This window comes from Drosophila navojoa, chromosome X (genome assembly GCF_054131105.1).
Source record: "Drosophila navojoa isolate 15081-1374.11 chromosome X, UAZ_NAV_1.0, whole genome shotgun sequence".
In the NCBI taxonomy this organism is placed as follows: Eukaryota; Metazoa; Arthropoda; class Insecta; order Diptera; family Drosophilidae; genus Drosophila; species Drosophila navojoa.
In genome coordinates, this window is record NC_142895.1 from 12,921,999 (window position 1) to 12,948,746 (window position 26,748).

Below are 26,748 nucleotides of genomic sequence, written 5' to 3' on the forward strand. Positions count from 1 at the left end.
AGCTCTCGCTGTCAACACTGGTCAGTTGACTTTGAACAGTTAAGCCGGTTGGTTGGTCGATTGGTTGCTTGGTCAGCGCAACGGAATAAAACAGGCGAAAGCAAGCGAATAGTATACGTCATTAACCGTTACACTGCAGAGGCAGACAAAAAACAAAAGAGCGCGCGTTGCAAACCATTTTGCTTTTTCATATGAATTCTGGATTTTTTTTTTTTAGTTAAGTTTTTTGTTGTTGTTTGAAAGCAGATAAAAGTGTTCGGTGAATAAAAATGTATGAATGAATCTTTAGCGCGTTTTCAAATAGAAGCAGCTTAAATCACTATAATTAAAAACACAAGGAAAAGGTGAGAAACCCAAGAAAACAACTGTTTGTATTATTATTATTATTATTTTCTTGTTTGTTAAAGCAAAGCGAAACCAGCAACAATAAGAACAACAACAAAAGCAGAACTGCAAATGCTATTTTTAGCTGAAAGAAAGAAAATAACTTTTTTGTTGCGGGTTCAGCTCGATTGTTGTTTTGTTTTTAAAGATTTGTTATTGTATAAAAAAAAGAAGGAAATAAATAAAAATGATTACGATAAAATTCCGTTGTTCTGCTCGCTGTTCAAATTTCCGGACAGAAGATAAAACATAAGTATATACATATACCTATATGTATATTTATATGTATATGTATGTATAATAGTTACAACTATTTATAGGCAAGCTTATATTTTGAAGTGAGTTTCATACGAAATAATTAAAAATTGTGTTTGCGTTATTTGTTTTTGTTGTAGCTGTCGTTTTTTTTTTGTTTTGTTTTTACTGTTGGTAATTAATTTTTTTGCGCCTTGTGCTTTTTTGTTGTCAATTATAAAAAAGCCGCGCGCGCGAAAGAGACAAAAAGCAATTTCCGCCTTAGCAGCGCGCGCAAACAAACGAATGAAAGAAAAAATTATTTAAAAAAAATATAATAAATAAAATAAAATAAAACAATAATAAATATGCCCACAAAATGAGCCAAGCAATTTGCAATTGACTTTTTTTGTGTGCCATTTGCTGTGCTCGTTGTTTGTTTTTATGTTACAACTTTAACTTTAATTATACAAAACAAAAAAGTTGAAAACAAAACAAAAATAATAATATAATAAAAAAAAAAACGGCACGCAAAATTAAAATTGCAAATTGCCGTCGCTGCGCTGCCAGCGTACAACAAACCGCTGCCGCTAGCTCTGCCAGTGCCGCTGCTGTTGTCAGTTGCCTGTTTGTTTTTGTCCGCTGCTTTATTAGTTTTTTTTGTTTTCATAACGACATTCGTATGCGCGGCGTCCCAGTGTCCGCATTGACGTCGCCGCGAACGCAATTTCGACTGCAGGCCGCTCTCTCTGCATGTGTGTGGGAGAGTTTCTAGTTGCGTGTGTGCGCGTGTGTGTGTGTGTGTGTGTGTGCACATTTCAATTACATGCTGTTGACTCTCCAAATTTCAAGTTCACCCAAAGCTCAAATGGCAACAACAAAACGCCGTTAGGCAAAGTACGTGTGTGTGTGAGTGTGTGTGAAAGGGCGAGATAGCGAGAGAGCGAGCTGGTGAGCGGGTAAACGGTGTTACAGTTGGTTCATGCACAATAACAACAAGCCTCCATGGTCAGGGACAAGTGTTTGTTGTTGGTTGTTGTTGCCGTTGCCAAATTTGGCGAATCTTTGGACACATTTGTTAACGCAGACACCAACAAGTGTTTAAGCGCACACTAAGCCGCATTATTCATAAATAAGCAATCAGCATTATATACCTTTGATAAACACAAACACACACACACACACACGCACACACACACACACACACACCTGCGTCAGCCTATCGTTTATGTGTGAAGCAAAAGGAGAGGAAAATAACTTGTTTAGGATTTTGGTTTGGTTGAGAAATGAAAATAGGTATGAAAAATGTATATTGTTTCATAGTGGGGCAATCGAAAGCTGTTGATGGTTGTTCTTGTTTATTTGCAATCAATCTCAGTTATATGTAAACATTGAGTCTTGGGTGTCGCAGTTGTTTGAGTTATCAAATTTATGATCCACGTAATCGCCAGATCGTCAATTCTATACGTGTTTACACATACATTCATCTGTGTTTATATGTATATAAGTAAATAAATAAAAAAGTGTAGATTCCCCCGAACGGCTTTTTTGCTTCTTTTATTTTACTTTTTTTTTTTTTTGGGATTTTCGCAATAATTTTGCTGCGTATCAGAGTCGTACTTTTTTCATTATTAGTATTTGTTTTATTTATTGTATATACGTATTTTATATTTATTTATTTTCTTCTATAGCTATTTTTCAAACTCTGACGCTCTCTCTCTCTCTCTCTCTCTCTCTCTCACACACCTCCCACCCCTCGCTCTTCGCTTCGCTGATATCAGCACTTATTTATAATTAAAAAAAAAAAAAAAAAACTGTAAGTGGGGACAACAAAATGGTGGGGGAAAAATAAAACGAAGAAAGAAAAAATAGTCAACAGCAAAGCAAATTCGAACGAATCGCATATAACAATAAATGTATATATTACAAAAAGATATGTGTGTATGTATCTATATATTTGTATATCTATATATATATTTATGTGAACTCGAGCAAAAAGAAAACAATAATAAAAAAAAAAAATGAAAAAAAAAAGAAACATGTTAGGCAAATTTTTTTTTGCTGATAACTCAAGGAAAAAAAACAAACTTAAGCTGACAATAAAGTCAGGGCGACTAGCCGATTCCCTAACTTGCTAGAGTCATAAAGTTTAAGCTACAGATTTCCTAACAATTGTTAAAAACATATAAAAAATAGTTTTATGTGTGGCTCACGGCTTAAATTAAGTTCCAAAGCTCAAAGGATTCAGTTCATTAAGCAGGATACGACTTGAACTAGTTCCTAGTTTAAAGTACATATATGCAAAGTGGTTCGGTTCAGTTTAGCCTATTATATGTATGTATACATATATGTATTTATGTAAGCAATTGTAATTATCATGAATAGGGTATCAAAGTGTGTAAAGCAACAAAAACTAACCAACTCAAAAAAGAAAGAGACAGAGAGAGAGAGAGAAAAATGACAGAAGTAGAAGAAACGAAAGAATGAATTGTAGTGGAGCAAAAGCTAAAATCAAAGTCTCTGCGCCTTTACAGATAAAAAGCGTGTACGAGCATATCCGTTGAATAGAAGCGAACCAAACAATAGAAATCGAATGGAAGCAAAAAGAAATAAAGAAAATCAAAAGAAATGAAACCGAGGCACAACAACAGCAAAAAAACATACGCTGCTTGCGCACCCACCGCCCGACTCCTGCGCCCACCCACTCCCCTACCAACCTCCCCCCTCCCCCCTCACTCTAAGCCATAGCGATTCGCCACTGCTATCAGCCGACAGAGGGCGCCTCTCAAAGATGGTCTATCTGAAAGAATAGAAAGGAGAAGAAAAAACGATATAAATTAGGCAGATATCTCTCTCTCCCTGATAATGTGTGTGTGCGTGTGTTTGTATTAAATATATTACTTATACAAGTACATATGTGTATATATTCTGATATACATATTGTATGTATATATATCTATATTTGGTTGAATTTGAGTGAAAATGAAATAGAAAATTAATCAAAAACCCAAAGCGAGAAAATAAAATTGAAGTATAAACGAGAGTGATTCGTAGTTATGAATCAGAGAACGTTTTGCGGCCGAATAATGTTCTTGTATACCCTGTACATATGTATAAAGAGAGCAGATGTTGGGGCTTATGCAGTGATACGATTATGAGAATACGATTAGAAGAATGTTTTCAAAAATCGAAATCTTTGCATATTGCAATATTTGTTCACACATGTAAGTGTCCAAAATATAATACCAATTCATTTATACTATATAATATAGTGAATGGTTTTATTTTAATTATTTATTTTTTTATTTATTATATTTAGATTCAGAATTTATAGTTATATGTTTATAGGGTATTCTGCAGTCAATCACTTTGCAACTGTTTTTATATATTTTTATGGTTTTTCAATATATATTCAACTATATATATATATAAATGCATATATATTTGTTTTCTGTTTTTTTTTTTTTTTTTTTTTTTGCAACGTTTTAATGGTTTTTCTTTAAATTTATACGTGTTTTTATTGCTAACACCTCATGAAGGAGGTATTTCTGTTAATATATATAAATGTATATGTATATATATTTATTTATAAATGCATTTCCGATATGTACTGTTATTTTGGTTCCATTTGATTAATTTTTTATTTAATTATGAATTTCAATATTGAGAAACAATAAATTTATTTGTATGCACAAATTGAATTTATGCTTTTTTTTTTGTAATTCAATTTGTTTTCACTTGTTTTTTCTCTCTCTCTTAAATTGATTAAAATTGTATATTTGTAATTTGATAAATGGGTCATAAAAAGGCAGTTAAATGTAGATATAGTTAATATTAGCAGCTTTATCAAGCGGACTAACTTGTAGCGTTCAAGTGCTTAGACTGAAATCGCTCAAAGGCAAATTCCTTGGAGGAATTTCTTGAGACTTTCAAGCAGCTTAGAGAAAGCTCCAGATACTACCAATTAAGGTCCCAAAGCGGTTCACAAGTTTCAAACTAATTCAGGGGCAATTTTTGTTATAAATCGGTTCACTGGTTCACAACTAGTTCAAATAATATTTGCAGCTCGAGTTCCGTTAGAAATGAACCAAAGTAAAACAAGCTTGATTTAATTATCTAATATATGTATAGATAAATATTTATATACATACTTACATAGCTATACATACAAACATATGCATAGAGAATATATGTACATATGTATATGGATACAAAAACTATATACCAACATATACAATATACACATAAATATGTACATACATACATATATGTATGTATATATGTACATATCTCTATATGGTTAATATAAAGCTGGCAAAGAAAATATTAAAAACAAGGCAAACATCGCTTGGAAAATAAAGTTGAGCAAAAAGCATTTAATTTATTTACCTCCTATCCTATCCCCACCGCCCCTCTGCTCATTGCCTTGCCACGCCTCCTTGCAAGCACACACACACACACACACACACAACGGACCTGACCGTTTGCGTTGCAGCTCTTAGTCCTTTGCCTCTTATGCTCCAACCAAGTACCTCCCCTCGGCCCCTACCCCTCTCAACAGTGTCCCAACGTTCCAACGTCAAGGCAAAAAAGTAGAAAAAAAAAAACGGTATAAAAAAACAATTTAAAAAAATTTCGTTTTACTGTTGCTCGGTTTTTGCCTTTTTGGCGCGGACAGAAAACTATGAGCACAAAATGAAAAAGAAGCACGGAAAAAAGTTGCAAAAAAAAAAAAAAATAAATAAAAAGCTGAGAAGGAAACGAAAAAAATGAAAATAAAATAAGAAAAAAAGCGAAACTGAAACTGAACTTTACATCAAGGCATGCAATGGGAGGAGGGCAGAAGAAGAAATCGCAGAAATGGGAACAACAGCAAAAACTTCATTTATACTTTGCACCGAACAAAATAACAAGTGGCCAGAGCGGGACAGAGAGAGAGAGAGAGAGAGAGAGAGAGAGAGGTAGAGGAAGTGTGAGAGAGAGAGAGAGGGGCAGAGCTGGAGTCAGCGCTGAGTAAACTGCTTGCTATCTGTATACCCTGTAGTCAGTCAGCAAAGTGTGTTTGCCATACACCCTTCGCTTAATGGACCGAATAATGCCTTGAGATCGAAAGCAAGAAAAGTGGATGCATCTATGCAATGTCTCATCGGTTCGGATGATGATGAACGTCTCACTATTCTACCATATGCTAGCAATTTGCTATTAGATTGATCATTTAATGCACATTCGATATATGTGTTACACCCTTATATGACTACAACTAATGCTATAAACACTATCAATATTCCTGGAATATTGTGAATCGATTAAGGTGGTATATTAACGGGCTGTCGAGCTATCCATATATAAATTATATCATATATTTGCTTATAAATGTTGCACTATTGATAATTGATAATTGATATCGATAATTATCAATTCACAATAAGCTCAGATCTATGCCTTGAGATCGAAAGAAAGAGATGTTGATGCATCTATGCAATGTCTCATCGGTTCGGATGATGATGAACGTCTCACTGTTCTACCATATGCTAGCAATTTGCTATTAGATTGATCATTTAATGCACATTCAATTAAAGTTATTCATGTCTAATGTTATCGATATATGTGTAACACCCTTATATGACTACAACTAATGCTATAGACACTATCAATATTCCTGGAATATTGTGAATCGATTAAGGTGATATATTATGGGGCTGTCGAGCTATCCATATATAAATTATATCATATATTTGCTTATAAATGTTGCACTATTGATAATTGATATCGATAATTATCAATTCACAATTAGCTCAGATCTATGCCATAGATTTTAGAGGATATATTGTAGTCGGATGGCACGCGAAACAGTTGTTCACCGTTTTTTCATGGTTTTGTTGTGGTCCGTTCGAAAGGGGGGACAAATTCGCTTTGTTGTTGTTGCATTTTTTTTTTACTTACATATTATATAAGTCAGATATATGTATATATGTATATAATAAACACATATGTAACACACGCCCACATAAGAAAGTGCAGAATAAGAGGGGCAGAGAGAGTGAGAGAGGGGGGCCAGAGTACATATGTGCACGTGTATGTGTATGTATGTGTGTGTGTGTGTGTGCATTGGGCTGCACATTACCTAAGGAATAAATCACTTGAATCGCCAGCTGAATCGCTTGACACTGTGAAACACAACTCAATATTCAATTTTGGCTTTTTTGTTAAATGGTGTAAAATCGGCTGGGAAATGGGAAAATGCTGGAGGAAAATTGTTGCGGTGCGGGACGATGTTGAAATTGGACTTCTCTTTTTTTCTGTATTTTCCCTCTTTTAAAGTGAACAAATATGCAATAAATTACAAAGCAAAAAAAAAAAAAAATAAATGATATAAATTGGCAAAAAATACAAAAAATTATCGTCATTTTCAAGGAGACACAGCAATGGGTAATTGCAAAATTCTCAGTTCGAACGCAGCTCGGCCATCGTCATTATCATCATCATCATCAGCAACAGCAACAGCAACTGGGGCTTTTTTATTTCGTTTTTTTGTTTTTAAGTTTCTTTTGTTTTTGTGGTCCACTCTAATTTAGTTGTGAGTGTGTGTGTGTGTGTGTATGTCTGTTTTTTTTTGTGGCTCTGCTCTTGATTTGATGCCTCGGTTATTTTTATTTTTATATTATTTTGCTTATTTGACTTTTCGCAATTTATACAAAAGTTTTGGTGTATGAACACAGATTTCAGCTGAGACAGTTTTCGTTTGTCCTATCTATCGGTAAAATGGATCGATAAAGTGGAGACTGAGAATAAAACGCAAATAGATACAGATACAGATACAGATACAGATACAGATACAGATACAGATACAGATACAGATACAGATACAGATACAGATACAGATACAGATACAGATACAGATACAGATACAGATACAGATACAGATACAGATACAGATACAGATACAGATACAGATACAGATACAGATACAGATACAGATACAGATACAGATACAGATACAGATACAGATACAGATACAGATACAGATACAGATACAGATACAGATACAGATACAGATACAGATACAGATACAGATACGATACAGATACAGATACAGATACAGATACGATACAGATACAGATACAGATACGATACAGATACAGATACAGATACAGATACAGATACCAGATACAGATACAGATACAGATACAGATACAGATACAGATACAGATACAGTACAGATAACAGATACAGATACAGATACAGTACAGATACAGATACAGATACAGATACAGATACAGATACAGATACAGATACAGATACAGATAACAGATACAGATACAGATACAGATACGATACAGATACAGATACAGATACAGATACAGATACAGATACAGATACAGATACAGATACAGATACAGATACAGATACAGATACGATACAGATACAGATACAGATACAGATACAGATACAGATACAGATACAGATACAGATACAGATACAGATACAGATACAGATACAGATACAGATACAGATACAGATACAGATACAGATACAGAACAGATACAGATACAGATACAGATACAGATACAGCATACAGATACAGATACAGATACAGATACAGATACAGATACAGATACAGATACAGATACAGATACAGATACAGATACAGATTACAGATACAGATACAGATACAGATACAGATACAGATACAGATACAGATACAGATACAGATACAGATACAGATACAGATACAGATACAGATACAGATACAGATACAGATACAGATACAGATACAGATACAGATACAGATACAGATACAGATACAGATACAGATACAGATACAGATACAGATACAGATACAGATACAGATACAGATACAGATACAGATACAGATACAGATACAGATACAGATACAGATACAGATACAGATACAGATACAGATACAGATACAGATACAGATACAGATACAGATACAGATACAGATACAGATACAGATACAGATACAGATAGATATAGATATAGATATAGATATAGATATAGATATAGATATAGATACAAATACAGATACATATTAGGTATCAGATAGTTACGAATAGTTAGGCCTATCTGCTCATAGAGATATAAATAGCTTCTAGCTCTTGGCAGATATGGTTTAAAGTCCAGGGAATTCCTCTCTCGTTTCGTCAAGTAAACAAAGAAAGAGTTGCAAAACGCCGAGAACAGGTCTTGGCAAAAACATCAACAAATCTAAGAGAACCGAACAAAAAAGTCAGTGAAAACAAAAAAAGTCGCCAAGTAGCTATGCCGGCTCGCCTCTAGACCCCGCTCAGCGGGCCCCGCCGCAGAGTTTTTGTTTATGTTTTAATGTTGTTGGTTTTTTGTTCTTTTTGGGTTATGGATGGCCCGGCTGGCATTGTTATATTATGTTGGTGCTTTTTGCCTGATAGATTTTTGTCTATATGTATATATGTATGTATATAAAAATAATATTAAGTGTATATTAGGCGCAAAAACAAAAAACGAAGCATTGACATAGACACACAATGAAGGCCAGAAGGCGGCTAAAAAATGGGGGAGGCCGAGAGGGGACTGGGCGGGCCGGCACTTGCCAGGGGGCGTCTTGGCAATAATACAAAAATAAAATAAAAAAGAAAATGAAACAAAAAAAAAAACTTGAAGAAACCTCTCGCATATGAGTTAGAATCTGTGGCCGAGGCTAACGTACTTACTGATACAAGATACACGATACAAGCACACGCACACACACACACACAAACACATACATACATCTAAATATATACAAGCGCGCTCAGATGGGCAAAAAACGATGACAGTTTTCTTGATGAATGTGCGCGCTGCTTCCCGAAGTCGGAGACCACATAAAGCTTGCTGCTAAGCCCCAGCAACAGACCGCCCCGCCCCGCCCCGTCCGTCTCTAGCTCCCCTTTTGGCTCTGAGCTCTGGCTGCAGCTGAACGAAGCGAGTTTTTCCTATTTGTATCTGGCGAGCGTCTCTTTCGCTTTTCATTGCCCTCAACCATAGAGCCTATCTACCTGGCTGCCACCTGCATGTGGCTACCCCAGTGCCCCCACCCCTCCCAGCAGATATCTCAATGCAGCTTTTCATTTTCTCGCTACGTTAGACGTTTTTCCTACTCCGTTTCCTTGGGCTCGCTGCAAGTGTTGCCTTTAAGTGCCCGGCTCGAAAAGAAATAGACAAAAAGCGTAAAAGAAATAGAAAAACCGCTCAGCTCAGCCCAGCAATACTTTTCGAGCAATTTACGAGGTTCCTTCTAGGGCTGAGATTAGAACTAGTCCACTTTTTGAGGCTTTTCTCGTTGGGTGTTTCTTATTCTACATAAGAAACATTGGGTAATGGATACTCGAGCACAAATAGACCAAAAGTGTTGAGTTTTTCAAATGGAACTCTTGAATACCTTGAGTTCAGCATGGACCACAAATAGAGCTGCCCAGGGTTTCACTAGGCTGCTGGATCATATCAGTAATGGAAATATTTACTATGATTAAACCATATCTCTTTCGATTCTCTTCTCATTTCTTTTTTGTATCTCTATTTTATTCGTATTGTCGTTCTTATTCTTAATTCTCATTCGTATTCAGAATTGTAGCTGTACAGCATTATTTGTCATTATCTTTCTCATTATTTCTCATTCATTACCATTCTTATTCTCATTCTTGCATTCCTTTCCTGTCTCTTTCTCCTTCTCTATCTTCTCTCATACCACTCTCATTCCCATTCTTAGTTCTCAAGTCCTCAGAGTCCGATTATAGAAATCTGTAGATATATTTCCAGAGGATTTTGCTCTGTTCTCTGTATTTCGTAAAGCTTTCTCAGGGCTCTATTTGTCTAAAGTCCTGCTCAAAGTCTTGCTAGCCTGCCTCCTGCCCACTGCCACCCCCCTGTCCCGGCCGACGACAGCGACGACTTGGATCCAGGTTCAGCTACCTAAGATTACATCGAGGCTGGCCGTAGCAGATACATTTGTATCTGTATCTGTATCTGTATCTGCATCTGTGTGTGCGCCAAACTGGACGCTGTTTGTTGTTGTTGTTGTTGCTGCTGTTGTTGCTAGTGTGACTGGAAGTTATTAGATTTTGTGTCAGCAATGCAACAACAACAACAACAACAACAACAGCAACGACAATAAGAATACCAAAGTGGAAGCTGCATAAGTCAACACAGCAGCTCGAAAGACTTGCAAAAAAAAAAAAGTGGAAAAAAGATAAATAAATGAAAAATAAAAAATAAATAAAAACGACAGCAAAAGCGGAAGGCGAATGCACTTGGACTTGGCGAACAACAGCAAGAACAAAACAACAACAAAAAAGTAACAACAACAACAACAACAGCAGCAGCAGCACCAACAACAATAGTTGTAGAGCATCGTAAAGTCGCATGTTGTTGCTTGAGCACCAAGTTTTGTTGTTGTTGTTGTTTTGTTTTTGTTTGTATTTTTTTTTTTTTTAAGTTATTTTGCTGCAGCTTGTTGCAGTTGCATTTGCCGCCGCCACTGCTTCTGCTGCCGCTGTCGCTGCTGTTGTTGTTGCTGTTGTTGTTGTTGTTCTTGCTGTTGTTTTGAAAACATTTTATGATGTTGCTTAAAGTCGCTGCAGCAAAAGGTGGCATGCGTATCTAGCTCTGTCTCTGCCGGAGCAGCTTCCACAGCCTTGCAGTTGGCACCGAACGATGTTGCAGTTGCAGCTAGACCAGCCATAGAGATGGGCAGAGCTCCAGAGCTACATAGCGATCGAATGCTTTAGCTTAGATATACAGCTTAGATATAGATATAGATATAGATATAGATATAGATATAGATATAGATATAGATATAGATATAGATATAGATATAGATATAGATATAGATATAGATATAGATATATCTAGATATAGATCTAGATATAGATATAGATATAGATATAGATATAGATATAGATATAGATATAGATATAGATATAGATATAGATATAGATATAGATATAGATATAGATATAGATATAGATATAGATATAGCTAGATATAGATATAGATATAGATATAGATATAGATATAGATATAGATATAGCTATAGATATAGATATAGATATATAGATCTAGATATAGATATAGATATAGATATAGATATAGATATAGATATAGATATAGATATAGATATAGATATAGATATAGATATAGATATAGATATAGATATAGATATAGATATAGATATAGATAGATATAGATATAGATATAGATATAGATATAGATATAGATATAGATATAGATATAGATATAGATATAGATATAGATATAGATATAGATATAGATATAGATATAGATATAGATATAGATATAGATATAGATATAGATATAGATATAGATATAGATATAGATATAGATATAGATATAGATATAGATATAGATATAGATATAGATATAGATATAGATATAGATATAGATATAGATATAGATATAGATATAGATATAGATATAGATATAGATATAGATATAGATATAATTAGATATAGATATAGATATAGATATAGATATAGATATAGATATAGATATAGATATAGATATAGATATAGATATAGATATAGATATAGATATAGATATAGATATAGATATAGATATAGATCTAGATATAGATATAGATATAGATATAGATATAGATATAGATATAGATATCGATATAGATATAGATATAGATATAGATATAGATATAGATATAGATATAGATATAGATATAGATATAGATATAGATATAGATATAGATATAGATATAGATATAGATATAGATATAGATATAGATATAGATATAGATATAGATATAGATATAGATATAGATATAGATATAGATATAGATATAGATATAGATATAGATATAGATATAGATATAGATATAGATATAGATATAGATATAGATATCTAGATATAGATATAGATATAGATATAGATATAGATATAGATATAGCTATAGATATAGATATAGATATAGATATAGATATAGATATAGATATAGATATAGATATAGATATAGATATAGATATAGATATAGATATAGATATAGATATAGATATAGATATAGATATAGATATAGATATAGATATAGATATAGATATAGATATAGATATAGATATAGATATAGCTCTTTAAAATAATTATTTGATTCACTTCCTTCATAAATCTCTTGTATATTCAAGACCCAATTAGATAAACCTTGTCTAGACTAAATAGATCTTAATTTTTTTGTCATTAATATTATTTTTTTTTCTTTTTTTTTTTTTTTAAACGACGTAGATTAATATTAATTTGGAACTCAGTATATATACTATTTATATCGCATTTCTAGATGCCTGTTTTTTTCAGCTTTAATACAAAACCTGCAGGATATTTTGTGAAATCATTCAAGTAATTCGATCTTGAGTTGATCATGTAATTAATTTAATAGTATTTCATTTGGAGCTCTGCTCAAGTCTACGTGTCTTGGGCACGACACGAGCTGACGACACGCGCTCATCTCTAATGGGCCGAGAGTACGTGTTATTGCACTTGGCTCCCACTTACAGTTGTTGCTGTTGTTGTCGCTGTTGTTGTTGTTAGCTAGACTTGATCTTGGACTTCAATTTGAAGTCGAGAACTCTTTGGGCATCTGCGCCTGCGTGAGCAGTTCCTTGGCCTAGGCAGCTCTTGACAGCCTCCACACACACACACACATACACACACACAAACACACATCACAAACTCACTCTTTTCTTATTTATTTATTTGTATTTTATTTTATTTGTTTTTTTTTCTTCTTCTTTTTTTTTGCATTCCGAAAGCCCCCAAAAACGGGGTCTGAAAGCATTTAGGAACTGCGTGGATTGCAATTTGCTGAGGGATTTTGCTTTTCAGTGTTTTCTTTTCATATATATACATATACATATATATGTATATTTATTTATTTATTTTTTTTTTTTTTTGTGGTTAGGGTCTGTGTATACTATTAGCAATATGAGACAATAAATAAATGAAAAAAAACTAATAAAGGAAACAATTTTTGTTTCAATTTGCCAAATATATATACAAAGGCGGCGCGTTTGGATTCTATTTCTTTGAATCGATTTCAAATGAGTTTTTATTTTCTTCTCACTGCTTTTTATTATTTTGGGAGGTTTATTTGGATTTCGTTAATGCAACTCTACCGTATCATTTTGTTGTTTGTTTGAAAGAGAAGAGAGTTGAAAAGGATAATGCTGGCAAATTAAAGAGATGGAAAACGGAAAAATGGCCAACGAAGGAGCCGATAGACCAAGAGAGTTAGCAAAGAGGGAAGTTAAAAGATGATAGAGTGAGGCAGAGACTGACTGAGATAGAGGGTATACGAGTTAGATAAAAACGGATGAGTAATATGGTAGAGAGAGGGAAGAACTGAGAGGATAGAGAGAGAGAGAGAGAGAGAGAGAGAGATAAAAACAGATGAGTAATATGATAGAGAGAGCGAAGAACTGAGAGGATAGAGAGTAAAAGATAGAGAGAGACAGAGACAAAGAGAGAGAGAGAGAGTGAGAGAGAGAGAGAGAGAGGGAGAGATAGAAATGTCTTGCTTTCGCTTCATGTAACTCTTTCTCTCTTTCTTTCCCACTTTCTCTCTTTTATCTCTCTGATATATGTATGTATTCTTTCTCTCTTAGCAACTCTATCGCATTTCGAAATCGTTCTGCTGATTAAGCTTGGTTGAGTTATCCGATAATAATCGAACCACCCTATGTCTTTTGGTTATCTGTATTGGAATATAACGGAAGTTGAACATTTATCGCCCCTAGGGCGAAACATTATGGTTATTTATTTCTGTTTTATCGAGTATTTTATACCTTGAAATGAAAGAAACTTGGTAAATTCTTTATAATTGCAGCTGAGTCGAGGTAAATAGCTATCTAAGTATATGGTATACATATATGTATACATATGTATATATACACATATCTGTATTTATATATCCATCCTATGTCGCGTATATTTTATCTATACATAAAAATTCTGTAAATTGAAGATACTTTTCGCATTGCTTGCTTTTCTTTTTTTATTCATTTGTTGTTTTTGCTTTTCATTTCCACTTTTGTCATTTCGTAGCGCTGTGGCGCCCCTGCAACTGCGAACCTTCGGCCCCTCCGAGCTCCACTCGCCCCGTCCGTACACTTCATGTGTCCCTTTTGCTGCTCCACGTTAGCACATAAATTTATATTACAGTTTTTTGCTTTGTATGATAAAGAAACAAAAGCATAAAAACGTTTCGAAAAAAAAGAAGGAAAGAAAAAAGTAAATGAAAACAAAATAAAAAAAAAAATACAAAAAAAAAAATAGCCAACCAACGTACAACAAAAATGACAACAACAACGACGACGTCGACGACGACGACGACGTTAAAAAATTATACAAATTACAAAAGCATCTGGAAAAAGAAAGAAAATTGCGATGGCAGAGGGAAAAACGGATTTTTACATTCCACTTACATATATGTATATAAATATGTGTGCAAATATACATATTTGTGGGTGTGAGTGTGTGTGTGCTCGGGTATATAACATACATATGTATGTATATGAGCTGACTATTATTTACTTGTCCCGCATTCGGTGCAAAATTTATACAGGTGTGTCGTCAATCAGTAGGACTAGTATGATGTAACGAAAGCTATCAATCATGCATATCAGGTATATCAATCAAAGCATGACTATCCTTAACCAAGCGTAATCAGTCTTAAGAAATGACTTGGACTGATTGGCTGCATGTGAATGGTGCATCAATCATGATGTACACTCTAAGCAGGCAGACTCAATTCGTATCTAAGAGTATGTAAATATTATTCTGGCTATATATTGTACGTATGCTTACGATATGTGCTATCATCATTCATCAATCATCTATTGTTTAAAGTTCTAGAACTAGTTTATAAGGATTTCAGCAGATCTAGCACTTCAAGCAATCAATTTAAATTATCATCTACTTAGATATATGTATGTATGTATATCTTATCCGTAGATCTACTATTTGTTGTGTACCTGTATATCAAATTGGTTTAACTCTATATACTCTCAATTCTATCAATCATAATGTAAGATGTAATATAATTGACAATCAAGTTCCGCATATATAGGTTTTTCGTAATATTCGTAAAGCGATCTGGCATCTCTGTCACTTGATATAAGGCTGCCAGATGGGTCCGTCGAATAGGGACAGCCCTGTATAATGTATATAGGTCAATCATGACTGAAAATTTATCGATAAGCTTACAATTTGCCCCGATGTAGATTCAGTTTTGGCACTGAGAAAGCTTTAAAACCTTTCTAAAGCTATCAATAATGATGCAAACTTTATAGAAAACCAGCTAAGCTTTGGATTTCCCAAAATATTTGCAGAGCGGACAAGAAAATTTAAATTTTTAGTTTTGCTTTGTTCTCAGATGCGATCGAATCGTGATGTATGAATAAATTTGATTGACAGTCTGCTCACTGTGTGGCCTTAGCTCGATGAAGCTTACGTTGTTCCTTGATAATTGATTCATTTCAATCATAAAGGGAAGGCTCTTATGCAAGATTTGTATTTTAATTTTAATTTTGTTTCTCATTTGTTTGCTTAAGCGGAGCTTTTGATTTCGTTCGCGCTGCTTTCTTCAGCTCTTCGACGTGGACATTTCAATAATGCAACAAAGTCCAGGCAGGAACTGAAGAGTGTGGCGGGCGGGGGAAGGAAAGGCTTGAATCAAAATTAATAGCACTGAAGCATACACTCGCATATACACAAATACATATACATACATACATATATAAAGAATTCCATATAAATAAATTTATATGTATGTATGTATGTATGTGTGTGGGAAACTGTGTACCTTTCATTTAAGTTGACATAAAAATCGATATTTAAAAAAAAGGATAAAATTGCGCAAAAAAAAAAGCATAAAAAACCGTCAAGTAAAAAATTACAGCTTAAAAAAGCTGGCAACAACAACAACTACAACAAGCGCAGCAATAAAAGAGCGGAGAAAGACAGAAAATGAAAATAATAATAATAAAAATAAGCAAAAAAAAAAAAAAAAGAACTCAACGGTCGTTATGCTTTTTCCGCTTTTGCCATGTTCTCTGGCGCTTTTTGTGTTTTTATTTATTTATTTTTATTTTTCTTTCTTTTTTTGTTGCTGCTGCTGCCGCAGTCGACGTCGCTGCTGCTGCCGCTGTTGCTGTTGTTGTTAACTTTTTTTTTTTTTCATTTTCCGCTCGCAACCTTTTTGCGTCATGGCCCTACCGTAGCGCGCTCCTCTCTCTTCCTTCCGCCCCGTCCCGCTCTCGCCCTCTCTCTCGCTCTCGTTCTCTCTACCCCATCCCGCCCCATCCGTCGCTTGCGCTCATGAAGCCAACGACGTTTCTTGCCTTACAGTTGGAAAAAAGAAAGAATAAAAAAAAAAATACAAAACAAAAAAGGATGAAAAATATTTTCCAAGCAAGTCGTCCATTGGAATACACTCACCTGACTTCAACTCTCTAGTCTAGTCTAGCTCAAAGCATATTTAGTATTATAACAAGTATTATAACAGTTCTTATATACATTAATGTCTTGACTTAGTCCCTTACTTAGTCTATAGGTGTATCACAGTTCTTACTTATCATACGGTTGTTAAATTTAACTCTTTTTTTTTTCATTTCTCTTAAGCTTAAGATTATAGTCAGGTATTTAGTATTTATTTCAGTAATTGTTAGTATTATTTTGGTATTTAACAGGCATTTTGAGTGGCGTAAAGTCGATCATAACTAATATATCCTATTTTAGTGCATTTATTCTAAATATTTTTCCTCTCTCTATTGCTATCTCTCTTGCTTGATCTCTCTATCTCTATCTCTCTTACTTGATAGAGAGAGGATCTCTTACTCTATGTGTTTCACTGTCTCTACCTCTCTCTGTCTCTGCCTCTCTTTCTCTCTATCTCTCTCTATCTCATTTCCTGTTTTTCCTATATCTATCGCTCTCTCTTTTCTCTATTTCTTTCCCTCTACCTCTCTCTCTCTCTTTCACTCTATCTGTATATCTATCTCTATCTATATCTCCATCTTTCTCCCAATATCCTTTTCGACCTTCACAATCTCTATCCCTATCTCTATCTCTATCTTTCTCCTACTCTCATCTTCGCTTTTATTCATCACACTTTTCTCTTTCTCCAATTCTTGCTCTCTTACTCTTGCCCCATTTTCCTTTCTTCCTTCCTTCCTTCCCCCCTCCATCTCTTAGAAAAGACAATAGCCAGTTTTTCGCTCAGCTCTATATATTGTATCTCAGCGTGTATATACCCTACAGGTAGGGAAACATCCTGTTCAACATAATTAAAATGGTCATACGGTTAGAGTATAATAACAGAAAACAGGAACACACACAACAAAAAAAAAAAAAAAAATGAAGAAAATACTAAAAAAAAAAAAAAAAGTGTTATAAAAAAAATCGAGACGTAAAAAAGCGAAATCCAAAGAAGACGAAAAATGTGATAAAAACTGAAAAATATTTTCCATGAGAAAAACCAAAAGAAGCGGAGAAGGCAATGCCATTCGCTTTCTCTCTCCCTCCCTCCTTCTCTCTGTATGTGTGTGTTTGTGTGTGTTTGTGAGGGGGCCTTGAGTTCAAGTTGGGTTCGTTTGAGGTTGGGGTTGTTTAAGGGACTGGGGGGTGGGGGGGGGGGGGGTGGTGGTTTGGCGCCGTACATTCGTTGTGGGGGTAGTGCTTGGGCGGCAAAAATATACTACAATAAAACATGTATTTTTTATATGCCATTCTTTTTGCGCTCTCGTTGTAAATTTTTGCGTTCTTTTTTTATTTTTTATTTTGTTATATATACATACATACATACATACATATGTATGCACATATACATACATACATATATCGTGTATACCTTCATATATATTTCTTTTTTTTAAGGAGCTGAAATGTGTAACGGCTCATATAAATTGTGTGTGTGTGTGAGTGTGTGTGTGTTGGGATCAAAAACCCTTTGCTGCAAAAGCAGTTGGCCAAATGTGTTTCCTTCTTGTGGGTGGCCGGACATTGGGTATTTTTGCCTTCTTCTACTTCTATCTCTACTTTTTTGTTCCTTAAGCTACACGCATGTATAAGTATATGAAAAAAAAAATATATATATATACATATATTTTTATATATGTATTTCTATACATATATCTGTCTCTATATATCTTGTCTTCTATATGCTGCACTTTTCACAAATTCCTTTATGTGCCAGCTTTGCTTCATCTGTTCTTCTTCTTCTTCACCTTTTTCACTCGATTCTTTGCGTCAATTTCTTTTCGAAATTAAATAGTGAAACGCAATTTTTGTTTTTGTTGCTGTTTGTTTTTAATGTTGAGAACTACTTGTTGTTGTTGTTGTTGTATTTGTGACCCGCAGGGGATGTCCTAATGGCCTGGCTGGCTGTGCTCATTTGGGTCTAGCTCCTTGGATACCCTGTAATGTATTTTATACTCTATATTCGATATCCTATAATTTTTATATTTTATATCTTATATTTCATTTTTATATTTTATATTTTATTTTTTATATTTTATTTCTTTTATTTTATATTTTATGTTTCATATTCTATATCCTATATCCTATATTTTATATTTTATATTTTATATTTTATATTTTATATTTTATATTTTATATTTTATATTTTATATTTTATATTTTATATTTTATATTTTATATTTTATATTTTATATTTTATATTTTATATTTTATATTTTATATTTTATATTTTATGTTTTATATTTGATATTTGATATTTGATATTTGATATTTTGTATTCTATATTTTATACTTTATATTTTGTATTCTATATTTTATATTTTATATTTCATATTTTATATTTCATATTCTATATCCTATATCCTATATCCTATATCCTATATCCTATATCCTATATCCTATATCCTATATCCTATATCCTATATCCTATATCCTATATCCTATATCCTATATCCTATATCCTATATCCTATATCCTATATCCTATATCCTATATCCCATATCCTATATCCTATATCCTATATCCTATATCCTATATCCTTTATTTTATATTTTATATCTTATATATTATATTATATATATATTACATTTTTTATATAATAGCTACAGCATATCATTTAGTTGAGCAGTCTTTGGCTTTCTCTCAACTTTGCGGTTGGTCGTGTGTCCTTTCTTTCCTGTATGTATATGTATGTGTGTGTGTGTGAGTGTGTTGGCATGCTTTCCACTTAAAGTTGGACAGAAAAAACAGCAGCAAAAGCAAAGTCTTGTTTTATTTTGTTTTGTTTTTTTTTTTTTTTTTTTTTTTTTTGTGCCCCTACAATAAAAATATTATGAAAAAATTTGAAGAAATATGCTGAGAACCTTCCCAAAATAAAACACAAAAAAGGGTTGGCTCAATTTGTACGAGTGAAAAAGGGTTTAAAATTCCACAAATTTATAGCTTCTCTTTTATAATATAGCTCTACATATACATATGTACATATTTAGGTATATATATTATCTATAGAACTAACCGTATAGATATACAATATATACAAATACTATCCTATAGGGATAGTAGTAGTGTGAATACGAATATAAGTTATACTTATATATAAATATACATATATAAATATTATATTCTTAGATATAGCAATGTACTTTGGATGTCTTGTAAAGCCTTTCCCACCTTTAAGTACAGGTTTTAACGTTAGTTTTTCGTTATTTGTTTTCAATGAACTATTGGCCTATAAATAAGAACAATTACTGAAAATTGCAAAGTTCTGTAGCTCATCTAGTTATTCTTATGGTTGTCGAATCGAATAATTTCAGATTGTTTATTGATATTTTTTTTTTTTTATATATATATTTATTTTCTATACGCAATGTGAAACTGATGGGATTTGTGGTTTTTCCCATTTGCTTAGATTGTTGAGCAACGGAGCCATTCGATTCGTTCACGATGCTGCCGCAGCAATATTGCCTGCGCTGGAAGTACCATCATAGCAATCTGCAGACGATGTTCTCGCAGCTGCTGGACCGCGGCTGCTTCTGCGATGTGACGCTCGCCTGCGAGGGCCAATTGATAAGGGCCCATCGTGTGGTGCTCTGTGCGTGCAGCACCTTCTTCGACTCGGTGCTCTCGAACTATGCCAGCGAACGTGATCCGATAATCATCATGAAGGATGTCACCTTCGCCGAGGTCAAGTGCCTCATCGAGTTCATGTACAAGGGCGAGATCAATGTGGAGCATGTGAGTTCCGATCGGCGTACATATCTATAGCTACATGGCTATAGCTCTCTGTTTGCAGGCCAGCTTGCCCTCGCTGCTGAAGACCGCGGACGATCTGAAGATCAAGGGCCTTGCCGAGGTTACCTGGCGCGATGACGACGATGGGCCGCCACCACCGATGCCGGCTGCCGAGTTCCATTCGCCTCCGCGCAGTCTGGCTGAGAGCTATGGCCACGATCTGGTGAATCAGCAGGCGGCGCATCTACAGCCACAGCTCTCGCTCGCACACAGCGATCGGGAACGGGAAAGGGAACGGGAACGTGAACGTGACCGTGAACGTGACCGTGAACGCCATTCGCCAGCGGGTCTGGATAATGTCTTGGGACTGAATGCCGGCACTCGGCTGCCCGATTTGACGCCCCTGCCCAGTGCCAGCGCTGGCTTGGACTGCCCAGCGACCGTCTCGGATCCGTTTCTGGGACCCAAACGCAAACGGGGTCGCCCTCCGCTGGATGACACATACGATGTATTCAATGTGTAAGCTTCATTCTTCATTCATGATTGATTTGATTGAATATAGATGAATATATAAACTGGAATGACTATAGTCGGATTAGGCTAAAGGCTAAAGGTTAAACAGGAGTATATACTACATAATGTAGGAATTGTTATAAATAGATAGATCTATCTATCTAGTATGCTCTATCCATCTATACTAGCTATACACATGCCCAACAGTGAGTTCTACATAGTTGAGAGTTTTAGTTGAGGTATAATCTGGGCAGATATGAAGCTATCATATGTAATATGATTATAGACAATGTTATTTCAATTCGAAAGACAGACTGCTCGGATTGCATATTTCCACAAGTGTTTGTTGATTGTTAGTTCAGTCCAACTTGGATTGCTTACAGTGTAATATTCATGTATCTCCTGCAGCTGACAAGACATACATACATACATATATTTGTATGTAAATATATCTATTATATTGCGTTCAAAGTTCATCTGAGCTGCGTGCCCGTCCGATGGTCCACTGATCCGATCGTTACGATCTAACTAAATATGTGAAATTCGATGTAGTTCGTTTTGAGAGAGTTGTTGGGTTGATTGTGCGCTTTGATTACGGGATTTCGGTTACCCATTTTGGTTTTATTTTCTCTGCATTTCGTTTACCTATCTGCAGTCGCAAATTGGCTCAATATGCTGCGAATTTGGAGCCGGCACAGCGCGCATATTTGGAGTCGACGCGTCCCTTTGTTGAGGAAACGCTGCCAGTAGCACATTCCGCCGCATTGGCATCGCCGCCTGCTGCCTGCCCGCCCAAGCAGCGCCAGCGTCTGCGCCAGCAGCAACAGCAACAGCAGCAGCAACAGCAGCAACAACAGTCGACGCCAGCACAAATGGAGTTGGGGGAGCGCGAATTGGAGGCAGTGCAGGATTGGGCCAAAGAGTCAAGCCCCAAGCTAAGCGATGTGGAGCTAAAGACAGAGCTGGAGGTGAGCAACGATGCGAGCAGTGTGCAGGCAACAGCAACAACAACAACAACCGCAGCAGCAGCAGCAGCAGCAGGAGCCGCTGCCACTGCGCCGCTCTCCGGCTCCGTCAAGAAGCTGGTGGAGAAGCCGGTCGAGCGACGCGAGCGTCATGGCAAGCTGCGCCATGCCACGCGTCGGCTGTACGGCGAGCATGAAAAGTCCGCCGAGAAGAAGCGCACAGCAGCAGCGGCGAGCGAGTCGCCGGCAGTCGAACAGCTGACGTCGCCCGAGCCGGCTGACCTGAGGGCGAGCGCAGCCGATGTCGATGTGGATGCTGAGGGCGACGCCAACTCAGAGGCGTTGCCAAAGCCCGTCGAGGAGATCGAGAATGAGCATTTGGTGGCAAACCGAGCCGATTCGCCAGCTCTGCTGCCAGCTGCCGGCTTTGGTGGCAAGTACTTGATCAACGATCATGGCATGCTGATGGCACACGATTTTGCGCCCAATGCGGTGGCCAGCGCCGCAGTTGCGGCTGCTGCGGCGGCGGCAGCTGTTGCTGTTGCCACGGCGAATGGCGGCGCCGGTGGTGGTGGCGCTGGCAACAACAACAACAACAGCAGCAGCAGCAACAGCAACAACAACAACAATGCGTCTGCAAGTGGCATCGAGCATGCCGGCGACTTTGCCGAGGTCAAGCTGGAGGATTACGATGCAGCCGAACTGCGGCTGACCAACGAGGAGCTAACCCAGTGGCAGGACGTCATCAAAATGGATGACTACTTGGCCAAGGGTCGACGTCCACAGTTCTGGGAGGAGCCATTCACCAAGCGCGTGCGTGCATCGAACTGCATACAGTGGCTGAGCCTAGCTAATGTCTCTCACACTCTCTCTCTTACAGGTACTTGATGCCATCAAAAACAAAAGACTTGAAATGAAGAAGGCGGCTCGCATCTTGGGCGTCTCCTATGGCACGCTCTACGGGCGCTATCGCGAGGTCTACGGCTGTCTGAAGCATCCCTACAGGTAGGTCTCATATGCTATGTCGATTATATAGATAGATATGTATATATATATATATGTATCTCTAATTTGTTACGTCAGCGGCACCACTTTCCGCAATTCCGTCGCCTCCTCCGCAGGCAGCCAGCTGTCGGTGCAGCCACGATTCGATCTGAGTTTCCGCAGCAGCAACGTTTTACCCACCCAACTGGGTAAGTAATATAGCCATCCATCCACGATCGTATTTATATCTAATCCTCGAAATCTCCACCCTTGCAGAGTTGGGCAAGCTGCGGCAAAAGGATCTCAGTGAGCTCTGGACGCGTCCGCAGATATGAAAACCAACGAAGGTGTTGAAAAATCTCAAACGTCGACCCAGATTGATCTGAACTTAGTGTTAAGCACAATTTCTATAGGCTAACATATTTATGGTCTATATACCCACAACACAAACAAACAAACAAACAAACAACATTCAACAAAAAGACAGTTAAATTAAGCGTGAGGCTAGTTTAAGATAATCAAATTTAAAAAAAAAAAAAAAAAAAACAAAAAATGAAGCAAATACTTTAAGATATCCTCATCACTTTCTGCATGTTATAAAACTGTTTGAATATATATATATATGAATATGAATATATATATAAATCCATATATGTATTAGATTGGTATTATCTAACATTCAATGTGAGTGAATTAGCAATTTTGTGTCAGTAGTGAAATTTAAATACAATTTAAATTAGTTTTTCAAAAATATAACTTAATGGGGACAAACACAAAAAAAAATAAATAAATAAAAAATAAATAAATATATATAAATATACATATATGAATTAAAAAATAACGAAAGTACACAATTTTTTGATAATACTATAAAAACAAATGTATTACATATAAACTTTATATGATTAAAACAAAATCACATGAAATATTACAAAAATGTTGTTTGATTTACGCTCCACAAACGAAAAAATAAAGTGAACGAAATCACTGTCAGAGGCTATTACGTGTGTGTGTAAATAAATTCTTTGAAAAATTTTCAAATCGCATTTTAAATCGGAACCGCGCTTTTTCCACCACTGCAGAGTTATCGATAAATTTCCGTTCATTTAACATTTGGTGCCAGTTCCAGTTCGCGAGTCTCGATTAACGCGAGCTGAAAGACACACTAATGTCGCCCATCAGCTGTTTCTGTTGCATTATTTATTTGTTTGCTCTGCAAATTTCGATTTACATAGGTATTGTCCTCCGATATGTATATAAATATGATTAAGTTAAGGGATGTACACTTGATGAGCTGCCTGATAAGTGGTGCCGCTGACGAAGACCAGGTTCTGCAGTTCTGTTGCCACGATCAACGCAAGGAGCTGAGCTACAGCGAAGACCTGCCGGTGGCCGAGTTCCTCAAGCGCATTAAGGTGAGCTGCTGCCTGCGCCAATGACCAAATTACTAACGGTGTCGAACACTTTCAACAGCAACTGAACAAACGCGTTGAGTTCCCAGCAGAGGCTGTGCGCACGGCCCTGAGCAGCGCCCAGCCAGCAGAGGCAACATTTCGAGCAGCCTCACAGAATGGTGCGGAAGGGCAGCAGGAGACGAACCAGGACGACGAGCAGCTGGAGCGGCGCACGGTGCTCAGTTTAAAGTATCGCATTGAAGGCACGCCGGCGCCTCTGAAATGGGAGTGGCACCTGACGTCCACGGACAGTGTCCTACTAACAGTCCGTAGTCTAGATAGATTAGTTAGATTCCTGATCAAATTATATGAGTTCGCTTGCTCTTGCAGTTCTATCGTCACATGTTGAAGAATGCACTGCATACAGCCGCCAGTCTAAGCAAAAATGTGCACTACCTGTTGGATATTGTTAAGAAAAAGGATATAGAAGTTCAGCAATATCGCCGGGATGGTGCTCGCCACTGGAGGAGTAAGACACAAATTTAGCGCATTTGATAATGATTATAGAAATGCTTATCCCTGTTATATAGCTACTGTGGCAACGGAGCCCTTCGACGTGGAGGCTTTCAGCGCCCAGAATAAACAGTTGCTGTCCGCTGTGGCTGCCTTTGAGCCAGCCGAACAAAAGCTGGATGATGTACCAACGGCCACATCCACCATTAAAAGCGAGTCAGCGGGCTGCTCCACTAACGTGGCTGCCAAATGCTTAAGTCCACGCAACAGGTTAGCCAAAACAAATGCAGTTCAAGCTATAAGTTCAACGCATTCAATGTCTCCGTCGATTGCAGAAAGCGCAAGGCAATGGAAACAGGCAAACAACATGTGGAACGTAAGGTGCTGCAGCGTCGTCGTGTACCACAGCTTCAATACAAGAGCAGTGAGAGTCAGGAATCCGAATTGGATGCCATGTTTGGTCAGATCAAAGCCGAATCAGTCAAGACTGAGGTTGAGTCAACGGTGCCCGAAATCAAGGAGGAGACAAGCTCAGACGACGAAGCGCCCAAAACAGAGCTGGATGAAATAATGCAGTTGATCAATCGCACGGAGGAGCAAACCAAGAAAATTCTTGAACAACATCAAATCACTTAGAATCGATGAAGATGGCTGTATTCAAAGCTCTCCCTCTCTATCGCTCTGTCTCTCTCTCTCTCTCTCTCTCTCGTTCACTCTTTTCAAACTACAGAACAATGTCTGATCCCTGCAATATTTTTAATTGTTTGCAAATTTGTTAATTTTGTATATTGATTGTTCGTTTATACACATAGCTGAAGCTGAGCATATGCATATAAATTTCATGATCTATTGATCTAAATTAGTAAATTATATTATATTAAATATGTAACATTTTTAATGTAATATGTATTATATAGTGTACATAATTCTTATGTAACAATTATTGTATTTAAATGATGATATATTTTATATTTTGTGCATTTTAATATATACATAATATTTAGGTAATTTAAATAATGTATATTACCCGATTTCCTCTTGACGACAAGACAATGATTGTAAATATATTTTTGATAATTAATATATTTTTTAAATGAAACTAAAACTAATGCTATTTACATCAATTTTACATATAATATACATATATATAAATTTTTTTTTTTTTTGCATATATGTATGTATTTAAATTTAATATTCGAGTTCTTCCTGGGACTGAAAGTTTCATAGCACCAAAGTGTGGTCTTTTTACTATATAATATATTAATCTTATGTCAACTTAGTAGCTTCCACTTGAGTGGAACCTCAGTGGTCAATCCATTAGTTTTCACTATGAAATTGTTTATTTTATATATGTATTTCTATTTATGCTGTTGGCTTTGCTGGTTACTCACTCACGCGGTTGGTAAGTGCGTCAATCAATCATAGGCATTTTTATTCTTACAATTATTTATTTATTTATTGATATTCTGTATTCATTTAAATGAAAATATTATGAAATAATA

General features: G+C 36.0%; 2 protein-coding genes across 2 annotated transcripts; both read left to right on the forward strand.

Moving 5' to 3' along the window:
• Positions 1 to 10: 10 nt before the first annotated feature.
• On the forward strand, positions 11 to 23,810 carry LOC115564942 (uncharacterized). Its single transcript, XM_089264920.1, has 7 exons — positions 11 to 344; positions 20,555 to 20,880; positions 20,939 to 21,396; positions 22,046 to 23,168; positions 23,236 to 23,360; positions 23,439 to 23,548; positions 23,616 to 23,810. Exons 2-7 carry the CDS (start codon positions 20,590 to 20,592, stop codon positions 23,672 to 23,674), a joined length of 2,166 nt encoding a protein of 721 aa, XP_089121046.1. The 5' UTR covers positions 11 to 344; positions 20,555 to 20,589; the 3' UTR covers positions 23,675 to 23,810.
• Positions 23,811 to 24,296: 486 nt separating this feature from the next.
• Positions 24,297 to 26,187, forward strand: LOC115564944 (uncharacterized). Its single transcript, XM_030389827.2, has 5 exons — positions 24,297 to 24,754; positions 24,813 to 25,058; positions 25,124 to 25,262; positions 25,324 to 25,516; positions 25,582 to 26,187. Exons 1-5 carry the CDS (start codon positions 24,590 to 24,592, stop codon positions 25,880 to 25,882), a joined length of 1,044 nt encoding a protein of 347 aa, XP_030245687.1. The 5' UTR covers positions 24,297 to 24,589; the 3' UTR covers positions 25,883 to 26,187.
• The last annotated feature ends 561 nt before the right edge of the window (positions 26,188 to 26,748 follow it).